This window comes from Kockiozyma suomiensis (genome assembly GCF_038497685.1).
Source record: "Kockiozyma suomiensis strain NRRL Y-17356 unplaced genomic scaffold V2V93scaffold_16, whole genome shotgun sequence".
Lineage (NCBI taxonomy): Eukaryota > Fungi > Ascomycota > Lipomycetes > Lipomycetales > Lipomycetaceae > Kockiozyma > Kockiozyma suomiensis.
The window spans coordinates 21,807-39,689 of NW_027117679.1; the positions used below are offsets into that span (position 1 = coordinate 21,807).

Consider the following 17,883-nt stretch of genomic DNA (forward strand, 5'->3'; position numbering starts at 1 on the left):
CCATAAATAGGTGTGTTAAATTTTCATTTTGAGAACTGTCATATTAATATTGCGCTAGTTCGTATGAACGGTGACTTCAAATTCAACAAATTAATCACTGAAGAAAAAATGAAGAGAAGCGTATCTGTCAGCGCGTGAATTACAATAAAGAAGATCTAACTATTGCATTAATATCTTATAAAAAAATGTTGACTTGAGTGCTATTTATTAATTAGTAAATACAGATGATTATGCAAAATGCAAAAGGATTTGAAATCTAACTGTGATGAACATTGAGAATTCATAGGAAATCAATTTCCTATAAACTTAAAATGTCATACGATTGCGCAATTAATCCGATTTTTATTCATATTTTTACTTGCATTTAACCCAACCACACTCTTTTCATAGCTTGTTTGCAGCCAAAAAGCCATTTAGATATTAGCGATTAAATAATTTGCATTTATTCATTTACAGAGTACATAAACCACCTTGAGTGTACGTTACTAAAAAATAAATGTAGACAACCAAAATTTTATATATTTCTGAAACCAATTAATTCTAACCCCACACATAAGATACAGATACATTCTTCTCTTTTGACAAAAAAATCTAATGTATATGCAACAAACTTTTCTTTTTAAAAAATTTTAATAACCAAAAAAAAAAGAATTAGATACTAGTGAATTGGTAATCTAGATGGAGTAACCGCACTCTGCGAGAGATTCCTTGATAGCAGTCAACGCGAGAGTGAAATCATTGCGGTCATCGCCAATAGCCGAGACACCCATGTGTCCAATTCTAAAGTACTTTGTAGCAATGTCCTTGTGCAGACCACCGGCGAGAACGATATTCCGCTTGGCGATCTTAGGCAGGAGGTCAGGAAGGGCGACGCCGTCGGGGAGATAGACGGCGGTCATACCATGAGCCTGGTATCCTTCTCTGACTGCGACTTGCTTGAGGCCGTAAGAGGCAATAGTTTCCTTTATGTGTTCAGACATCTTTTCGTGGGCGGCAAAGCGGTCCTCGAGAGGGATAGCGAGGATTTGTTTGAGCGAGGCCAGCAGAGCGTGGATGTTTTGCACTGGCGGGGTGGAGAAGTAAGAAGCCTTTTTGGCCTCGTAGTTTTGCATGATAGGCAACCACTTGGCAAGCGAGGCGTAGTAAGAGCCCGGTTTAGCCTTGCGGGCTTTGAAAACATCGAGTGCGCGTCCAGAGGCGATGAAGATAGAGAGACCAGCAGGGACACCAATGGCCTTTTGCGGAGCGGTGAGGACAAAGTCGAGATCCCACTCGTCGAAGCGGATTTCCTCAACGCCAACCGAGCAGACACCGTCGACGATGACGAGGGTTTCGGGAGATACCTTGCGGACGAGGGCGGCGATGGACTTGATGTCTGAGAGTACGCCGGTGGAGGTGTCGACGTGGGTGATGGTAATGAGCTTGTAGAACTTGCTCTTGAGTGCGGCCTCAACCTGTTCAAGCGGAACGACGTCGCCGAGCGGCGCCTTGAGCTGGGTGGGCACGCCGCCGTAGGTGTCGATGCAGTCCGCGAACGAGTCGGCAAAGTAGCCGGTGTGGAGAACAAGGGCGTTCTCGCCGGGCTCTAGCAGGTTCGAGGCAACAAAGTCCCAGCCGAGCGTTCCGGCGCCGGCAATAGCAAAGGCCTGTGCAGACTTATCCTTGTTCATGAAGAGCTCACGCAGAAGAGCGAGGGCATCACCAAAGACAGACACGAACTGGGGCGAAACGTGGGACTGCGACGGCGTGGCCATTGCCTGGAGCACCTCGTCGGTGAACTCGACGGGACCCGGGATGAGGGTGAGCGGATGGGCGGCTTGGGTAGAGACTGGCATTTTTGGCGGAACAGAGGCAGAGATGTGAGCGGAAATCTGTTGCAGGCGAAGGCGAGCAGACATTTCTTGAAAAAAGACAAGACTCGTGGCCGGCGGTGGCTGGCGTTAACGAGAGTTCTCCCGAGTCACGTGCTGATTACACTGATTATACTCAGCTGTAGTTCCTGCTCCCTAGATTATAAATATAAATTATTCTACCAAGTACTATACTATCTATCTATTATCAGGACGTACGCAACCATATCCACCAATCTACTAATCTACACCTCCCGGACTGACTCAGTGGCTGATAACGCCAGCCTTATCCTGGGTAGCACCATCTGTGACCAACTCACATGATTTGTGACTCGATAGTCCTCCGACGTGCACTCCGCTAGAGTAATATCAGAATATATATCAGCACAGCCGACAATTACCCCCCTTTGACACATTCAGCGGCTGCATCATGCTGGTTCTGGCTATAGGAGATCTGCACATTCCAGACAGGGCAATGGTACGTACATTCTTCGTTTATTATAGTCGTGTATTCTTACTGACCGTCCGCGAACACAGGAGCTCCCTCCAAAGGTACTATCAACTTACGCACTCTCAATATCTGAATACTAACATTCTCAATTAGTTTCGCAAACTTCTTGCTCCGGGAAAAATCTCACAAATCCTTTGTCTTGGAAACCTCACCGACCGTGAAACTTATGACTTTCTCCGCTCCGTCTCGCCAGACCTGCAAATCGTCAAAGGCGAATTCGACCTCTCTCTCTCGCTTCCTCTCTCTAAAGTAGTCACACACGGCAGTCTTCGAATTGGGTTTACTCACGGTCATACTATCGTTCCACAGGGAGACTCGGATGCACTTCTCATTGCTGCGCGGCAAATGGACGTCGACGTCTTTATTTGGGGTGGCACCCACCGGTTCGAAGCTTATGAACTTGAAGGCAAGTTCTTCATAAATCCCGGTTCGGCTACTGGTGCTGTATCTAGTGGGTGGTGGGCAGAGGGAGAGTCCCCGGTGCCGAGTTTTGTGTTGATGGATGTTCAAGGGACGGTTCTTGTCTTGTATGTTTATCAGTATATCGATGGAGAGGTGAAGGTTGAGAAGGTTTCGTATCGCAAGGGCGGTTGATGTACTGCTATTATTACCGCTGTTATAATTATCGTCCTAGTAACCATTTAATTGTTCATAATTCAAAGACTTGTTTATATTGTGTGAAAAAAATAAAAAGGATATTTTATAATTTATAGCCACTGGCCTCCGTCGATAGTTATGCTCTCGCCCGTGATACTATCATTCTTTGCCAGCATCGTGTAGATTAACGCGCAATTCTAATTCAGTTAACTTCCTCATTGCAACATAATAATAAACGTAAGAAAAAAGAATGCTACTGCTCACCTGAAGTGTCGTGACGGTCTTCAGTACGGTCTGGTTAATGATAGCGTCGAATCTCTCTTGTCCAAACTTGGTTCCCCACTCGGTTGGTAGCACGCCTGGTTTGATTGCATTCACTCTGATCTTTGGTCCTTGGTGTTTTCTGCTTCGATTAGTTTATACTGTTCTTTCTCGCATTTGAAAAGAGTAAAACTCACGCTAGACACTTCATTAGATGCAGATTGGCAGCCTTGCTTACACAATACGCTAACGAGCTTCCACCGGGATGTTCACCAGCGACCGAACTAGTCAACAAAAAGAATCCTCCACATTCACCCATTCCAGACTTATCCTGTCTCTCGCGCTTAAGTTCACGCAAGAGAACATACGGCGACTTCACATTGACCGCCATACACTTGTCAAAGTCATCACAGGTAACATCGTCAAGATCGGCGATATTCGAAAAGCGAGTCCACCCTGCATTCGCTATACATCCATGAATTTCACCACCGAATCCCCATGCCTTTGAAAGTTCAATAGCTTCATTCACAAGTGCCACGTTCTCATTTTCTAACGTACAATCCGCAGTCACAAACTTCACTTTGCAATCCGGATACTCGGAAGTTAGATTAGCAAGCGTAGCTTCGACGCGAGCGATCGAGGCAGCCGAGTTTGTGCTCGAGTTCAAGATTAGATGGCAGCCTTCTGCTGCGAATGCGTGGGCCAGAGCTGCGCCGAGACCTGCCGATGAACCGGTAATTATCACAACTCTGTCTTTGAGGGAGTAGACCATAGCTAATAATGAGGAATTGTGTCGGTGGAGGTGGGGAGGAGGGGGTGTTGCAAGACCTACTTTTAATGGGGAAAAGGGTTCTAACTATAAGACAATTAAAGAAGTAGAGAAGATGTGGTATTTGCTTTTTTACATAAGTTACATAACATCAAAAACTAAACTAAATAGTAATAATAAAATAAGAGTATAAGATAAATAAATGAAAAAGATAGGAGTAAAAAAAACGCAACACGCATCCCATAATATCAATATTGTATAAAACTGACTGTTCAACCACAGTCAAATTTCCGAACCCAGCAAATACAAAAAGAAATACAAAAAAAACCTTACAGTCATTCATAATTCAAACAAAGTAATGATCCAAATACAGGCCTTTTTTATTTGTTTTCAATTGAAATTGGCAAGAATCCGAATACCACTGCCAACATGTCGCTCTCTAGAAGCCTGCCCGTTCTGCTGATTGTCCTTCATTGACTCTTGCATCATCCGCTTGAATTTAGCAACCGAAGGCAGTTTCATTTCTTCTTTCTTGCGCATCAGAGCATCATCCGCGTCATCAACATCCGATGCATCTGATTCTCCAGCAAACAGGTGCCCTCTAGGATCACGCTTGACTGACTCCTTAACCATATCGTCAAGATCTCCAACGTCAAGCTGCTTTCTTTTTAAAAGACGAGATAGATGGGTGGTTGACGGTGCAACGGCTTCTGGCGACGCGATCGGAGTTACAGTCTGCTCGTTCTTTTTCGCACTGATTTCAGTTGTCGGCGCTGAGTTCTCTTTACCAGCCGACAGGCTGTTTACATCAGACATGTCGACTGAAGGAATGTGGCGAGGAATCTGATCGAGTCCGACTTCTTCGTTTGGTGGTGTGATTGGGTGGCTCAGAAATGATGATGAGGAGGGGTTATTGCTGCTATTGACTGGAGTTGACGTAGACGAAGAAGCAGAAGCCCACGGGAAGCTCTTTGTGCCGTAGTCTCTGTTCTGCGTAGTCGACGGGTCAAGAACACGCTCTGAAGGCGCCGGGGTGACGATCTGGGGTCGCATGACTGTTCCCGGCACGGTCTTGCCCGGCACTGCCATCATGTTCATGGCCGCCAATGGCCCACCGGCAGCGAAAGGAGAGCTCGAAACAGCGCCAGCGCTGAGCTGCATATGCCGCCGGTGCCTGAATGCGCCGAGACCAATGTCGTCTTGATCTTCCTCGTCGAGCTCGACACCACAGACCTGCGCCGCATTGTCGTGCGACGAGAATTCACGCGAGTGCGATATGCGGCAGTGGTTGATAAAGCCTTGTGCCGAACCAAAGGAGACGCGAGAGCAATCTGAGCACACGAGCCGGACGAGAATGCCGTCCTGTCGCCTGTAGATGCAGCCAGCGGGCGGCGGATTACCGCCGACTGTGGTTGCGTGATACTGCGGGAGATGGATTCTGGACGAGAGCGATGCCGATCTGGCACTGCGGTCGGCGAGGTCGGGATCAGACTCGGTCGGTGCATCAGATGCTGATGAGAATCTTCTGTCTGGGAGTAGGTACTGAGCGTACAGTTTTGCGAATTCGTCGGGCGAGTCGTTTGAGAGCATCTTACCGGCGCACCGCCGCAGCTGGACCATCATGATGTGCACTTTGGCGATCTCGTCCTCGATCATGGCAAGCTCTCGGTGCTTGAGCAGGATTTCGAGGTCGAACTGATGCCGTATGACGTCTGCGGCCGAGCGCTTTGAGGGGGGCATGATGGTGAGTGTCGAGGAGACCGAGGATGAGGACGAGCACGCCGACGGCGACGGCGATGGCGGCTGCTGCTGCTGCTGCTGCTGTTGCTGTTGCTGTGGTTGTTGTGGTTGCTGCTTCAATGTCCGTTCAGGTTCTGACTGCCGCGGAAGGGCGCCTTTAGTGCGTCTGTGAGGTTTGTTGGCCATTAAGTTGAGATATGAAGTGGGCAGGAGAAGAGATGGCGAAGGGGCGGAAGCACTCAGAAGCCGCCGAGGCCCGGCAGCTGCAAAGGGGGTGCCCGTGTTTACTCTTCCAAAATTAGTTAGCTGGCGCTATCTGACAGCGTGATGGCTATTCTGGGCCGAGCCCCTATCTCGGCTTGCTGACGCGGCTCTGAGCTCACGTGCCAATGACGTTATTTCAGAAGCGAGAATAAATGCATCATGTTTAGCTATTTCTACTCTTGAACGCATCCTGCTCACTGTAGCAACTCATCTTCGTCTTCCTCAACTATCGGCCGCCTTATCGCACCGTCTACCGCTCTCTTGGCCCTCTTCTTAGCCTGCCCAGTTCTTACGTGTGTTTGAATTGCGCTCTTTAACGCGCGAGTGCCTCTATTGGTTGTTGCTGTTGTAGCTGTTGTTGCTGTCGTAGCTGTTCTCGTGTTTGCAATCGTATTCGCCTCTGTCAGCAAATCCGTATCCGTCCTTCTGCGCTCTTTAGAAGGGCTCCGACTCATAAGTGGCGCAATAGCTAGCGGGTCGTCTGAGTCGTCATCATGGTAAATCGCCATCTTTGTGCGCTTGGGGGGTGGCAGCTGCGGTACTGCTACTATTTTATTTCCTAATACCTTTTGTTAGCTGGTTTTTCTGCTCCTTTCGTTTGTTATCTCTTTCATTTGTAATGGTTAAAGATACCACGAATCGTATTAGTTGACATTTTGCGTTTCTGAATCTGTTTTCTAGGAGGAGTCGAAGTTGCTTGTGGAGGGCCTAGATGCAACTCATCTGGCCAGACGTCGTCGGAATTTGTCCTTTGGCGAGGGATTTCTTCACCCTGGCTCAAGATCCTGACGCTTTTCTTTTCAGGTATAGTTGTTGATGGATGATCTGGGGTGAGCCAAGTCTCATTGACATGTACTTTCAATGCCGTCTTTGTCTTTTCAAGTTTTCCCTTTTCAAAGTCCTTGCTGTTAAACAGGACTCTTCTCGGAGGTGACTCATCGAAAACTCTTTGTTTTTGATTCAAATTATGATTTTGAATGAAGGCTTTAGACTCTGATGTATTCTGTTTCTGCTTTTTCGAGTAGGTTACTTTTGGCATCGGATGTGCGTTCGTAAATGCTCGTGTCGTGCGCATATCCGTGCCGAACAAAGTCGGCGTATTTTTTTTGTCGTTCATCAAGGTGACTATCGTTACGAATTGGGTGTATGTTGAGAGGTGAGAGTGTGAGCGTGAGAGCGTGAGAAGTAGAGTAGGTGAGAGTCGCAGAAAAGGTAGAAGATAGTGTGGCTAGGGTTTTATGAATTGAGCATATGGAAATATCGAAGCATAAAGGCTACAATATCGTTATTTATAAAAATAATGCAGATATTACTACAAAATACTACTTTTTATAACAATAATGAGATTATCTAATGATAGTAGTAGGCAAAATAGAAGAAACCACATCGGGTTAGGTTACACAGAGAACGCTCGCGCATAGCTTAAAAAGATTGCCTCCTTTTTACAAAACAAATACGCTACTCTACTCAACTCAACACAGATACAGACAGCCGAAAGAATGGAAAAACTGATTACAATCACCAAGGATACGGCAACATCAAAGGCGGTGTTGCAATTTGCTACTCACTTTGACGTTCCAATCAACGGCAGTACAGATTCTCTACTAGAACGTCCGCCCGTGACGCTGTACGCGATTGGCAGCGACTGCGTAAAGGCCGTGACTATAGCTGAGATTGCGATTCGCAAGATGCAAAACGAGTATCCGCTGGCGGTTCTCTGGCAACACAATTACTTCTCCAGTGTTGAACGTAAAGTAAGAGTTGGTTGTGCGCCACCCGTAAAAAAGCGGAAGCGAAGTCAAGCGAAAGTGGAGCGCAAGTTGAAAAAGCTGAGAGAGAGACGGAATGCAGCGTGAGTACAATTTACAAATTATTATGGCGATGATGCAATTTTGCTAACTACAAAATTAGACCGGAGGAGAAAGCGACATTTAAAGCGGCAGTGAAGGAGAAATTGGCTGCAAAAAAGACTGAGATTGAGAGTGAGAATGTGAATGTGAAGAACAAATTGAATGAGAATGAGAATGAAGATGAAAATGACAATCAGAACGAAGAAGAAGAAGAGGAGGAAGACATTTTCAAAAAATCTTCGGATCTAGATTCAGATGACGAGAATGTGAAGAGGTAAGTTAAATTTTATTTGCGCTCGAATGTAAAAAAAAAAAAAAGATAAAGGGACTAATAAGAAAAAATAGGATCCGGGTACCAACAATATCAATCAGCTTTGCTTTTCATCCTCTACAGCGCCCTGGCTGGACAGCACAGCGACGAGTTCGCGAATTATTGGACCCTCCGGCAATGGACTAATGAGCGAGAACAGGGTAACAACGAAACATAACAGAGAACGAAGGGTATGAGAAAAGTAAAAAGACAGCAAGTTAGCATTTGCTCTGCTTGAAGCAGCACTGGAGTCCAGCAAGAACCCACTCTGCGCAATTTTCATCGGCTGCCATCTCAGCAATCTTGACGGCCAAAGCGGGACGCTTAGCAGGAGGCAGGGTCTCCCAGTGCCATGCACGCTCGGCTACGCGGTACTCTGCATCGTTCTGGATGTCGAGCAAGTCTGTGCTTGACGAACAGCATGTCGAGGGCTGCGAGGGGCAGAGAATAGCGTGAAGGGCCCATAATGTGGCGAGCAGGGGATCTGAGGCAGGATGAGGAAGGGGAGCCATGGCTGAGAGAAGAAGAGGAGCGGTCTGAATGTAAATGGTCAGATAACCCTAAAACCCTACTGATCTCGCGAGCTCTACGTCATCTTGGAAACCCTACCAAAAGCTCTCCTCGAGTGTTTCGGGTTCCAAATCCAGGGGGGTTTTTCTATTTTTGGTTGCGTTCTTCGACACAGACTGTGCGGCGCATCTACTCGACACGCACTCAAACCCATACAATTCGACACGCTTAGCTTTTCACTTTTCTTCTGCGGCCGCCCTCTGTTTCTTGCTCTCCCTCAATCCTTTTTATATCTTCATCATCTTATTTTCTTTTCATCTTCTCCTCTTATCCTCTTCATGACTGTAGAAAAATTACCCTCTCACGAAACCGTGCTCTTCAGAGTCCGTCTCATCTCAAACGACGTATATCTCTTGCACACCCCAGTCTATGCAGCCACGCTCTCGCGCACAACAGGCCTCCCCATCCTCTGCGACCACCCTGATCCCTTCTTGTCTCTTCTCGGACTCACTCGCAACCGCGGTGTTGCATTGCTAATTGATGGCAAGGCGGTGCGCACGCGTGAACAGCTTAGTCGCCTTGTAGCGCTCGGTCGCTTTGGCCGCAAGCCCGCGGCCGTTATGCCAATCTCGACAAGCAGCACTGCCGCTCTTGTCAATGCTGTTCGCAAGCGCAAACTTCCCGTCTTTGACGTTCTCTACCGTATGTGTGCTTTGGCTTGCTTTTAGTTGTTTTGCTGAATGGACATCTGATCTTTATACAAAATATAGTGCATGACGATGAAGCAGACGACAGTGCTGCCTCGTCTGTCTCTTCTTTATCATCTACAGCGTCATCGTCATCATCTACATCTACATCTACATATTCATCGATATCAATCATGCACAGACTTGCGCTTCGTCGATCAAAGCGTCCGGTCCGAAAATACGCCGACGCTTATCCGGACATGGACGGCGGCTCAGTAATCGATACCGATCTCACGCTCCGACGGGCAGGATTGCCCGTTCCCCGTACTCTGGCCGAGAAGGCCACGGCTCTTGCTCAGGCTCAGTTACAGGGCTGCGGAATGCTGCAACGTGTGTACGTGCTTCCTCGACGATCCGGGCTAACCGCTGACCGCTCGAGCGGCGGCAGCACAATCTCGTCCTTATCGTCGCTGTCGTCGTCTGCCTCGTCAGTGAGGAGCAGCATCGACAGTCGTCGCAGCAGTGTCACGTTCAGTTTTGGATGTGACGTTGGCGATGAATTATTTTGGGACGACGAGCGGGATTCGTCTATGTGCGAAGCGGTTACGTCCTTGCCGCTGTTGAATGCAGGCAAGAGCAAGAACTCTGGCGCACGACGGCACTCGTCGTACACCCCGACCGGTAACTCTGGATCTATTGCGAGCGTCTATGCGTATAATGCGTACGTGTATCAGCAGCAAGAGTTGCAGCAACAGCAACAGCAACAGCAGCAGCAGCGAGTGAGCCGGTGTACAACAGCGGCGGCGCACCGCCGGCACGGGAGCGCGTCGTCGATGGCGAGCGAAAGAAGGACACTTGCGCTGATTTACGAGGAAGAAGAAGACGAGATATGATTCTATAGTGTGTAATTGTAATTATCGTAATGGGCTGGGATTAGTACTAATATTTGAGGAGTGATAATGTATAATAATATAAGAGATTTCCTGTTTTGGACAAGCGCCGATCTTAAGCGAGCTGCGACACAGCGTCGCAAGGCACCAAACTATATTTACAGCAGAGCGTGTCGAGGCGTCAAGTGACGCAATGCTAAGTAAGGGGTTGTCCATCCGCAGCCAGCATCTGATATAGAGTATATCGTATATATATATATATACATACATGTATCTTCTAGCACTCTGTAAATGTATATATACTCTTTATATACTCGATAAACTGCTATACCACTCCTCAGAGAAAAACTGCTCGAGGCACTGCTGAGGCGAATCATTGAACAGCGGCACATTCTCGGTGTTTTTTATCGACGTCATTGCGTTCTCAACATCCATCCACAGCCCATCCATATCCTGCGAGTAGTCTGCATCCATATCCTGCGAGTAGTCTGAGAGCGGCGTGTTTATAGCTCCTGCAGCTGTAGAGCTGTCCGCTGATGTCCCTGATGCTGTTGCTGTTGAAGTCTCACTTATATAGGAAACTTGGGTATGCAGCTGTCGTGGCTGCCGTGCTCTCTTCTCTGCAGAGTTGACCGCGCGCTCAGCCATTGCATACAACTTCTCGAGCTTGCTCCACTGCGACTTCGCAAACGCGTTATTATCGTTGAACCGCATCATCACGTGAATGTCCATGCATGATTTGGCAAGCTGTAGTCTCTCGTCTTTGCCTTCAACAAAGCGGTCCTTAGAGATACCCGCGCGTTGCAGCGCTTCTTCAAATTCAACCCATAAATGTCGTGTAGGGTAATAGCATACGTCTCTTAGCACGATTATTATCGATTTAAACTGCGAGAACCGCAGCAGATGCCACAGCAGCTCCGGATGCCTCATATCCTCCATCCCGGTACTGTACAGCTTTGTGGTTTTCAAGGCAGTCTGTACGAGCTCCTCCCAGCGCTTTCGGGAAGCCTCGTCTCGGTACAGCTTTGTCTGCTCCGCCGGACTATTCCACTTCAATCGATTACTGTAGTGAAGTAGCGTAAAGATCGACTTTTCAAACACTATCGACATCATACACGTAAAGTGCAATTGCATAAATCGAATCTTGCTTATATCTGCCGACTCAGATAATTCTGCAAAGGTAAGCAATGCGATCTCGCGGACGCGGCGCAAATGCGCCTCTTTCGATGGCTGTAGATAGCTGATCACTTGCTCGATTATCTCGTCGGGCACGCATCGCACTTTGAAAAACTCTGCGTAGGCTGCGGAACTTGCACAAACAGACTCATACACACCGTTCATGCCCAGAATATATAACGCATCTTCGTCTAGTAATCCCTCGGTTGAGGGCAGTCTAACATCATGCGACGAAGGCTGGATACTCGATGGTAAGCCAAAAGTAAGCGATGACGTACTATCCAGATACATAAGATGCCACCATAAGCTGCGTCGTAGTCTTATTTCGCCGTCTTGAAGATCAGATTTGAAGAGCGCAGGATCGCGATGCAGGCCCATTATCTGCGCGGTGCGAATAAGCAATGCCAGCACTGCCACCCCACTCGTCGCAGTCTCGGCCGGACGACATGTCTGTAACAAAACAGCAGCTAATAAAGAAGTCAATGTTGGCCGCTTAGGGAATTCACAAATTTGTAGCGCCGCCTCGGTTGCCTGTAGGAATAGCGTCATCTGCGCCTTTTCCGGATCATATTCTAATAATCGAGCTTCGCCTGGTACATATCGTAACCTTGCATTGCGTGAGACAGAGGCGCAGTATAGCATAGCAAATATGACTGTAAAATATTGATTGTTATCATGTCGGCTTACATCGGGATGTGATAAATGCATCAAGCATCGCTGCCAAAAATCATTGTATTTCTTCATGGTTTCAAGTCTAGTCAGTACTGGGACTAATGGCAGTACAGAATGGCAGTACTCATCAATTAGCAAATCGCAAGTCTCTCGATTGGGTAGGTAGACATTCAAGAGTCTCTCACGCTCTACCGCAAATGATAGACAGTCTGTTGCATCTCGTTCGGCAACCGGAAACAAGTCGTTTTCCGATAGTTGAGGTGCGTCACCAGACTATTAAATAGTTTAATTGAGATAATCACTTTTGAAATCATTCATGATTTATAGAACTCACGCTGTCAAAAAGTAATGGCCAGTAGGACGGTGCTGCGAAACGCACGACTCCAGTCACGCGATTGATAGTTAATACCCCGACGTCGGCATTCGACTGCTCGTCGGACTCTGTCTTTGCAGTCACATTCTCGTCAGCTTTGGTATGTGATTTTAGTGATTGCAAAAGCGATGCATTTTTGGATAGCGTAGAAGTTGGAGCCTGCAGATGAACTTCGCTCTCGCTGCTTGTCCGACGCCGTTTAACGGATTCTGGATCATCTTTCTTGGCGCTCTTTTCACCACTTTTACTCGGTTGCTCTGTATATTCGCATTTCTCGCCTCGTGCTTTGCATCGCGAGCAAGTCGGTTGCTGACGGTCGCATTTGACTCGTCTGATCGTACATGATCTACATGTTGTGATCTTGCGATTTCGACGCTGCGTTGGGCGAGATGGTCCAAGAGCTAACGTCATCTCCATCTTATCTCTGTCTTACAGTTATTTGCTTGCTGTGTATCGCCGCTTGTCGTGAGAATTCGCTGGCCGCTTCGCTTCTCTGGTTATGACTTTGCAAACAATGCGCGATCAATGACCCCCACAAACACAAAAAAACAGGGATTCATTCAAGAATTAAATGCGAACTCACGCATTGGAGCTCGCTATTCTTATTGTATCAGTAAGTGTACAACTCATGAAGCTCCAATAACTTTTCTCAGCATTGTTGTCGAGTCACATCTCGGGTGGTAATAGTCCCAATCCGGCTGGTCTTAAGCCGAGGATTGATTGTTCTAGTTAAGCGAGAACTTTACTGCAGTAGTGAATATGATTTGTCCTGAAGCTAGCATTTCACTTTTCTTTTCTAACATCTTACAGTAAATTTATTATTTCAATAAGGTAAACAGTAGTAGTGCAAATTTCTAATGCAAAGCTCTAATGGAAAATTGTGCTGTGGCTAATTGGATGCTGGAAGACGTTTAGTCAAATTATTGCTATGCGCATTACAAATGTTTGCGTGTAGCTATATTCAATATATCACTTATTCTAATCAAGGTGATAGCATGTTCATAAGCGCAGAGATATCCATTAATAATAACATATAAATATGTATATATATACATCTATATTCTTTTGTAGTATAAACTGCTAAAGTGAACCCCACTAATGATTACAATGCACACCCACTTATCCCACTTATTCTATCTGTCCAGCTTTAAACTAATCCCTCTTATTCAAGCTCACTTTAAGCTCACTCTTATCATAGTGCCAGCTAATTTATTCACACCTCTTTTGAACATAAGATTACTCCATTTAATATTCTTTCTGAGTATTCTAGATGCATTACCAGGGTTAGGTCGTTAAACCTTATTCTGACAAAACTTTCAAACTCCCAAGTTTTTTCAATCCAGAAATTTTCTTAACATTTTTTTCCTGTTTCTGTCAACCACCCGAAATTCTGCAAGGTAGTCAACAAGAAAAGGTAAAATGGTCTCGGCATATTCAGCGATGCTTAAAACTGCATTTTTGCATAATGCCATTGAACCATTTTTCACCGGTGGGGCTGCATCTGTTTGCGAGGATCAGAGTACGTTGGTGACTTCGTATGGCGAGGATGTTGTTATTTCCGATTTACGTACTGGAAAACGCATTCAGAAAATTTCTGGAGTACGTACTATGCATTACAACTTAATGTGATACAACTGATATTGACTAAGAAGCCAGGACACCGAACAAATCACAACATTAGCTATATCGCCAGACTCGCAGTATCTAGTCGTTTGCTCGCGGTCACTACAAATGCGGATATACTCACTTCCTGACTGTAAGCTCGTGCGGGCGATCAAGGCTCACGATGGTCCTGTTATTGTTATGCATATTGATAGCACGTCGTCTCTTGTCGCAACCGGGAGTGCAGACGGTGTCGTCAAAGTCTGGGATCTCGCCGGTGGTTTCAACACGCATACTTTCCGAGGACATAAGGGAGTCGTCAGTGCGATTCGGATATACGGACAACAAGGCGGTACAAGGTGGCAAGTTGCTAGTGGATCGGATGATATGCAGGTCCGTATATGGGATCTTGTTAAGAGGAAGTGTGCTGCCGTACTTGATGATGGTCATGTGAGTGTTGTGCGTGGACTAGATTTCAGCGCCGATGGATCCTTATTGATCAGTGGGGGACGCGATAAAGTTGTGAACGTTTGGGATCTGACAAAAAATAAACTTGTCAAGACGATTCTCACATTCGAGCAACTCGAGACAGTTGGCTTCCTAGCACCCGGAGTGATCGGCAACAAGAACGAGCAGCTGATTTTCACTGGTGGTGACAGAGGCATTGTTAGGTTGTGGTCAGCTCTTTCGGGTGAAGAAGAAACGCCTGAGCTGCAGAAAATAGAGACTACGGAAGAGGTCGGCGTTTCAGAAATTCTGTACTACCCGTCATGGACGAATTTGATTGCGGTACTCTCGGACCAGACTCTTCTTGAGCACTCGCTTTCATCGAATGATTTGCCAATTTCGCGACGCTTATCTGGAAACAACGGAGAGATTATTGATCTCGCTTTCGTAGGACCTGTCGACGAGTCTGGCATCTCGGGATACCTTGCTCTAGCAACTAACTCTCCCGAAGTTAGGATAGTTTCTGTCGACACGCAATCTTTGACAATTTTGACTGGCCATTCTGATATAGTAATTTGTATCGACGCTTCATTCGACGGTATATGGCTGGCTAGTGCTGGCAAAGATAATGTGGCGCGGATATGGAAATGGACTGCCGATTCTGATGACGGTGGATTCCAGCTTTATGCCACATTCAAGGGACATCTAGGTTCGATCGGAGGAGTTGCTTTATCGAAACTTGTTGAGCATAATGGGTTTCCTAGGTTTATGATTACTGGATCTCAGGATATGACAGTCAAGCGATGGGCTGTTCCTAAACTTTCTCTGGTGTCATTTGACGAGCCAGCTGAAGTGACAAAGCCCGTATACACAAAGAAGGCACATGACAAAGATATCAACGCCGTTGATATTTCGCCTAATGACGAACTTTTCGCTACCGCCTCGCAAGATCGCACAGTTAAAGTCTGGGACTCGGAAGAAGGTGAGGTAGTTGGAATTCTTCGTGGACATAAGCGTGGAGTTTGGAGTGTGAAGTTTTCGACATATGACAAGTTTATTGTCACTGGTAGCGGCGACAAGACTGTCAAGGTTTGGAGTATTCGCGATTTTACTTGCGTCAAGACATTTGAAGGACATACGAATTCGGTACTAAAGGCCCTGTTTATAAGTCATGGCGCGCAGGTCGTTAGTGCTGGAGGCGATGGACTTGTCAAGGTTTGGGATGTCAAGAGTGGGGAATGTAACACCACTCTTGATAATCATGAGGATAAAGTTTGGTCACTTGCACGGAGAAATGACGATAATGTGATTGTCTCTGGCGGTGGAGATTCGGTGATCACGTTTTGGAACGATATCACCGAGCAGGAGTTAGAGCGTAAAGCCGAGCAGGAGGAAGAACTTGTTGAGAAAGAGCAAGATCTAGCTAATTTCGTTTACAGAAAGGAATGGAAGAATGCAATCATCCTTGCTCTTTCGCTAGATCATCCGGCGAGGCTTCTCAATCTATTCCGCACTGTCATGAGTGAACATCAAGAACCTGGCTCGATCACCGGTCTAAGACAAGTCGACGGTGTACTTTCTTCTCTTGTGCCAGAACAGCTTGCGCGGTTACTTGGACGCATTCGCGATTGGAATACAAATGCTCGTACATCTGTCGTTGCGCAACGAATTTTGAATGTCATTCTTGTCTCGTATCCGCCGGAAAAGCTTCTTGAGGTAGCGGATATCAAGCGGACTTTAGATGCTTTGATTCCGTATACTGAGAGACATTTTGGTCGAATGACTGAGTTGCTGGAGGAGAGTTATATGGTTGATTTTGTGCTGCGGCAGATGGACGAGGTTTTGACGATGAAGATTGAGGAATTGTAAGAAAATGTGTATCATAATAGTATATAGCATGGGACCGGTATTAATTGAATAGGTTTTTGATACTCTAAACGAAATCATTTAAACTAATAATCTAATTATACAAAAATCGATTATCAACTATTTGCTGATGCGGCAGCTGCTGCTGCTCGCTTATCGCCATCCATCAACTTCAATCGTTGAACGGTAGCCATTCTCTTTTCGAAAGCCTCAATCATGATTTGTGCAACTGCAGGTGCAAACTGTGCTGATATAGTATTATACAACGGACTCGCAAATTGGAATTTCAAGTCTAATACTAATTTGCCTTGAGATTCGTCGTTGTTGTTAGGAATAGGGAAAATACTCCATCTTGTATATAATATTTTGAATAACGAATGCTTGAACGACTCCGCCTATCGCAAGTTAGTTTCAAATTCTTCGGTTCAGACAAATACTTTACGTACAACGACGGTATGCGGAGCATCGCACGTGAGCTCACTTTCAAACTCCTCCTCAAATTTCTGCCAGCCAACACATAATATAGCTTTTGTCGGCTGTTTTGTGTCTTTGTTATACTCTGTTATTCTTGATTCAGTACAATATGGCACAAAAGTGCAGTACTCGTCCACGTTTGAGACAACGGAGTATAATAGTGCCGGAGAATAAGGTAATGTGCGAGTAAGTGATATTGCCTGAGTTTGAGATTCACCTGGAAAAGAAAAGAAATTGCGACAAAAAGTTGCACGTCTAGATAATGTTGCAGCTTGTCGCCGTATTTGTAGCATTGTATATGGATGTGTGGAAGAGTGTGTGTTATAGTGGAACGTGAAGAGTATGTATTCGTGAGAATTTCGGCGCGTGCGGCGTTGAGGCTATCATCATTATATTAAACATTTTCGACAGTAAACAGTTTATTGAAATACACATAAATAAAATACAAGTAAATAGTATGCATTTTAGTCCAAGTTTTTTCCTGATAATCACCATCTTTGTACATCCGAAGGAGTATCATCACAAACAGTATATATACAGTTCATCTCCAACCTCCTACTCGCAGTAAACCGGAGGCAACACATCTCGACTATCTAACATGATATTATTCTATTGTTCCTCTTATTTGCCCCAAGTCCATAATTTCCGCAAAACCAATTTCGTAGACTTGACAAGAGACTTATCTTGTTCTTCTAACAATTTTGCTTTCCGCTCTTCCAAAGCCCATTCTAACTCCTGCTCAAGTTTCTTCTCAGTAGCTACACATCTTTTATTAGAACACATCTTCTCTAAAATCAAAAGCTGAAGCAAAAATATACTTTGACAAAGGTGAATACATACCTATTAATCGTGTCTCGAGTTCATCCGATTCTAACTTCCACCACGCCCAATGTAAAAGCATATACACAAAAGAAGCATATAAATAAACTTTTGCAATCGGCCATAACGGAGAAGATCCCTACATTCCGCCGATTAGTTCTCATATATTCATAATCGGGCTTGGAAAACCAATCAACGTGGATACATACGAATGGT

The 17,883-nt window shown here is 45.9% G+C and overlaps 9 protein-coding genes across 9 annotated transcripts; 4 read left to right on the forward strand and 5 right to left on the reverse strand.

Moving 5' to 3' along the window:
- Positions 1–420: 420 nt before the first annotated feature.
- Positions 421–1,892, reverse strand: V2V93DRAFT_375291 (pyridoxal phosphate-dependent transferase). Its single transcript, XM_066911459.1, has one exon. The coding sequence runs from the start codon at positions 1,833–1,835 to the stop codon at positions 675–677; it is 1,161 nt and encodes a 386-aa protein (XP_066763419.1). The 5' UTR covers positions 1,836–1,892; the 3' UTR covers positions 421–674.
- A 277-nt stretch (positions 1,893–2,169) lies between these two features.
- Positions 2,170–3,067, forward strand: V2V93DRAFT_375293 (Metallo-dependent phosphatase-like protein). Its single transcript, XM_066911460.1, has 3 exons — positions 2,170–2,328; positions 2,388–2,402; positions 2,455–3,067. The coding sequence occupies exons 1-3, from the start codon at positions 2,281–2,283 to the stop codon at positions 2,953–2,955; spliced, it is 564 nt and encodes a 187-aa protein (XP_066763420.1). The 5' UTR covers positions 2,170–2,280; the 3' UTR covers positions 2,956–3,067.
- On the reverse strand, positions 3,010–4,020 carry V2V93DRAFT_375297 (uncharacterized protein). Its single transcript, XM_066911461.1, has 3 exons — positions 3,417–4,020; positions 3,223–3,361; positions 3,010–3,155 (listed from the first exon to the last, which is right to left on the reverse strand). Exons 1-3 carry the CDS (start codon positions 3,989–3,991, stop codon positions 3,069–3,071), a joined length of 801 nt encoding a protein of 266 aa, XP_066763421.1. The 5' UTR covers positions 3,992–4,020; the 3' UTR covers positions 3,010–3,068.
- Positions 4,021–4,086: 66 nt separating this feature from the next.
- V2V93DRAFT_375299 (uncharacterized protein) lies at positions 4,087–5,737 on the reverse strand. The gene has a single exon (XM_066911462.1). It carries the CDS (start codon positions 5,726–5,728, stop codon positions 4,379–4,381), a length of 1,350 nt encoding a protein of 449 aa, XP_066763422.1. The 5' UTR covers positions 5,729–5,737; the 3' UTR covers positions 4,087–4,378.
- Positions 5,738–7,491: 1,754 nt separating this feature from the next.
- V2V93DRAFT_382526 (uncharacterized protein) lies at positions 7,492–8,299 on the forward strand (the record flags this gene model as incomplete). The annotated part of the gene is made up of 3 exons (XM_066912155.1): positions 7,492–7,844; positions 7,904–8,116; positions 8,188–8,299. 3 exons carry the CDS (start codon positions 7,492–7,494, stop codon positions 8,297–8,299), a joined length of 678 nt encoding a protein of 225 aa, XP_066763423.1.
- Positions 8,300–8,832: 533 nt separating this feature from the next.
- On the forward strand, positions 8,833–10,393 carry V2V93DRAFT_89287 (uncharacterized protein). The gene is made up of 2 exons (XM_066912817.1): positions 8,833–9,364; positions 9,433–10,393. The coding sequence occupies exons 1-2, from the start codon at positions 9,001–9,003 to the stop codon at positions 10,239–10,241; spliced, it is 1,173 nt and encodes a 390-aa protein (XP_066763424.1). The 5' UTR covers positions 8,833–9,000; the 3' UTR covers positions 10,242–10,393.
- Positions 10,258–13,108, reverse strand: V2V93DRAFT_375304 (uncharacterized protein). The gene is made up of 2 exons (XM_066911463.1): positions 12,421–13,108; positions 10,258–12,359 (listed from the first exon to the last, which is right to left on the reverse strand). The coding sequence occupies exons 1-2, from the start codon at positions 12,874–12,876 to the stop codon at positions 10,545–10,547; spliced, it is 2,271 nt and encodes a 756-aa protein (XP_066763425.1). The 5' UTR covers positions 12,877–13,108; the 3' UTR covers positions 10,258–10,544.
- Positions 13,109–13,826: 718 nt separating this feature from the next.
- V2V93DRAFT_339539 (WD40-repeat-containing domain protein) lies at positions 13,827–16,445 on the forward strand. Its single transcript, XM_066907779.1, has 2 exons — positions 13,827–14,058; positions 14,116–16,445. Exons 1-2 carry the CDS (start codon positions 13,879–13,881, stop codon positions 16,375–16,377), a joined length of 2,442 nt encoding a protein of 813 aa, XP_066763426.1. The 5' UTR covers positions 13,827–13,878; the 3' UTR covers positions 16,378–16,445.
- V2V93DRAFT_375306 (dehydrase and lipid transport-domain-containing protein) lies at positions 16,287–17,191 on the reverse strand (the record flags this gene model as incomplete). Its single annotated transcript, XM_066911464.1, has 2 exons — positions 16,821–17,191; positions 16,287–16,769 (listed from the first exon to the last, which is right to left on the reverse strand). Coding segments are annotated over exons 1-2 (596 nt in total), but the record flags the coding sequence as incomplete, so codon positions are not given.
- Positions 17,192–17,883: the final 692 nt, after the last annotated feature.

Coding starts and splice junctions, on each gene's coding strand:
- V2V93DRAFT_89287 (XM_066912817.1), top strand. CDS start 9,001: ATGACTGTAGAAAAATTACCCTCTCACGAAACCGTGCTCTTCAGAGTC. Junction 9,365..9,432: donor CGTCTTTGACGTTCTCTACC/GTATGTGTGCTT, acceptor TACAAAATATAG/TGCATGACGATGAAGCAGAC.
- V2V93DRAFT_375291 (XM_066911459.1), bottom strand. CDS start 1,835: ATGCCAGTCTCTACCCAAGCCGCCCATCCGCTCACCCTCATCCCGGGT.
- V2V93DRAFT_339539 (XM_066907779.1), top strand. CDS start 13,879: ATGGTCTCGGCATATTCAGCGATGCTTAAAACTGCATTTTTGCATAAT. Junction 14,059..14,115: donor GCATTCAGAAAATTTCTGGA/GTACGTACTATG, acceptor CTAAGAAGCCAG/GACACCGAACAAATCACAAC.
- V2V93DRAFT_375304 (XM_066911463.1), bottom strand. CDS start 12,876: ATGGAGATGACGTTAGCTCTTGGACCATCTCGCCCAACGCAGCGTCGA. Junction 12,360..12,420: donor GGCCATTACTTTTTGACAGC/GTGAGTTCTATA, acceptor ACTATTTAATAG/TCTGGTGACGCACCTCAACT.
- V2V93DRAFT_375293 (XM_066911460.1), top strand. CDS start 2,281: ATGCTGGTTCTGGCTATAGGAGATCTGCACATTCCAGACAGGGCAATG.
- V2V93DRAFT_375299 (XM_066911462.1), bottom strand. CDS start 5,728: ATGCCCCCCTCAAAGCGCTCGGCCGCAGACGTCATACGGCATCAGTTC.
- V2V93DRAFT_375297 (XM_066911461.1), bottom strand. CDS start 3,991: ATGGTCTACTCCCTCAAAGACAGAGTTGTGATAATTACCGGTTCATCG. Junction 3,362..3,416: donor CATCTAATGAAGTGTCTAGC/GTGAGTTTTACT, acceptor TAATCGAAGCAG/AAAACACCAAGGACCAAAGA. Junction 3,156..3,222: donor AGACCGTCACGACACTTCAG/GTGAGCAGTAGC, acceptor TAACTGAATTAG/AATTGCGCGTTAATCTACAC.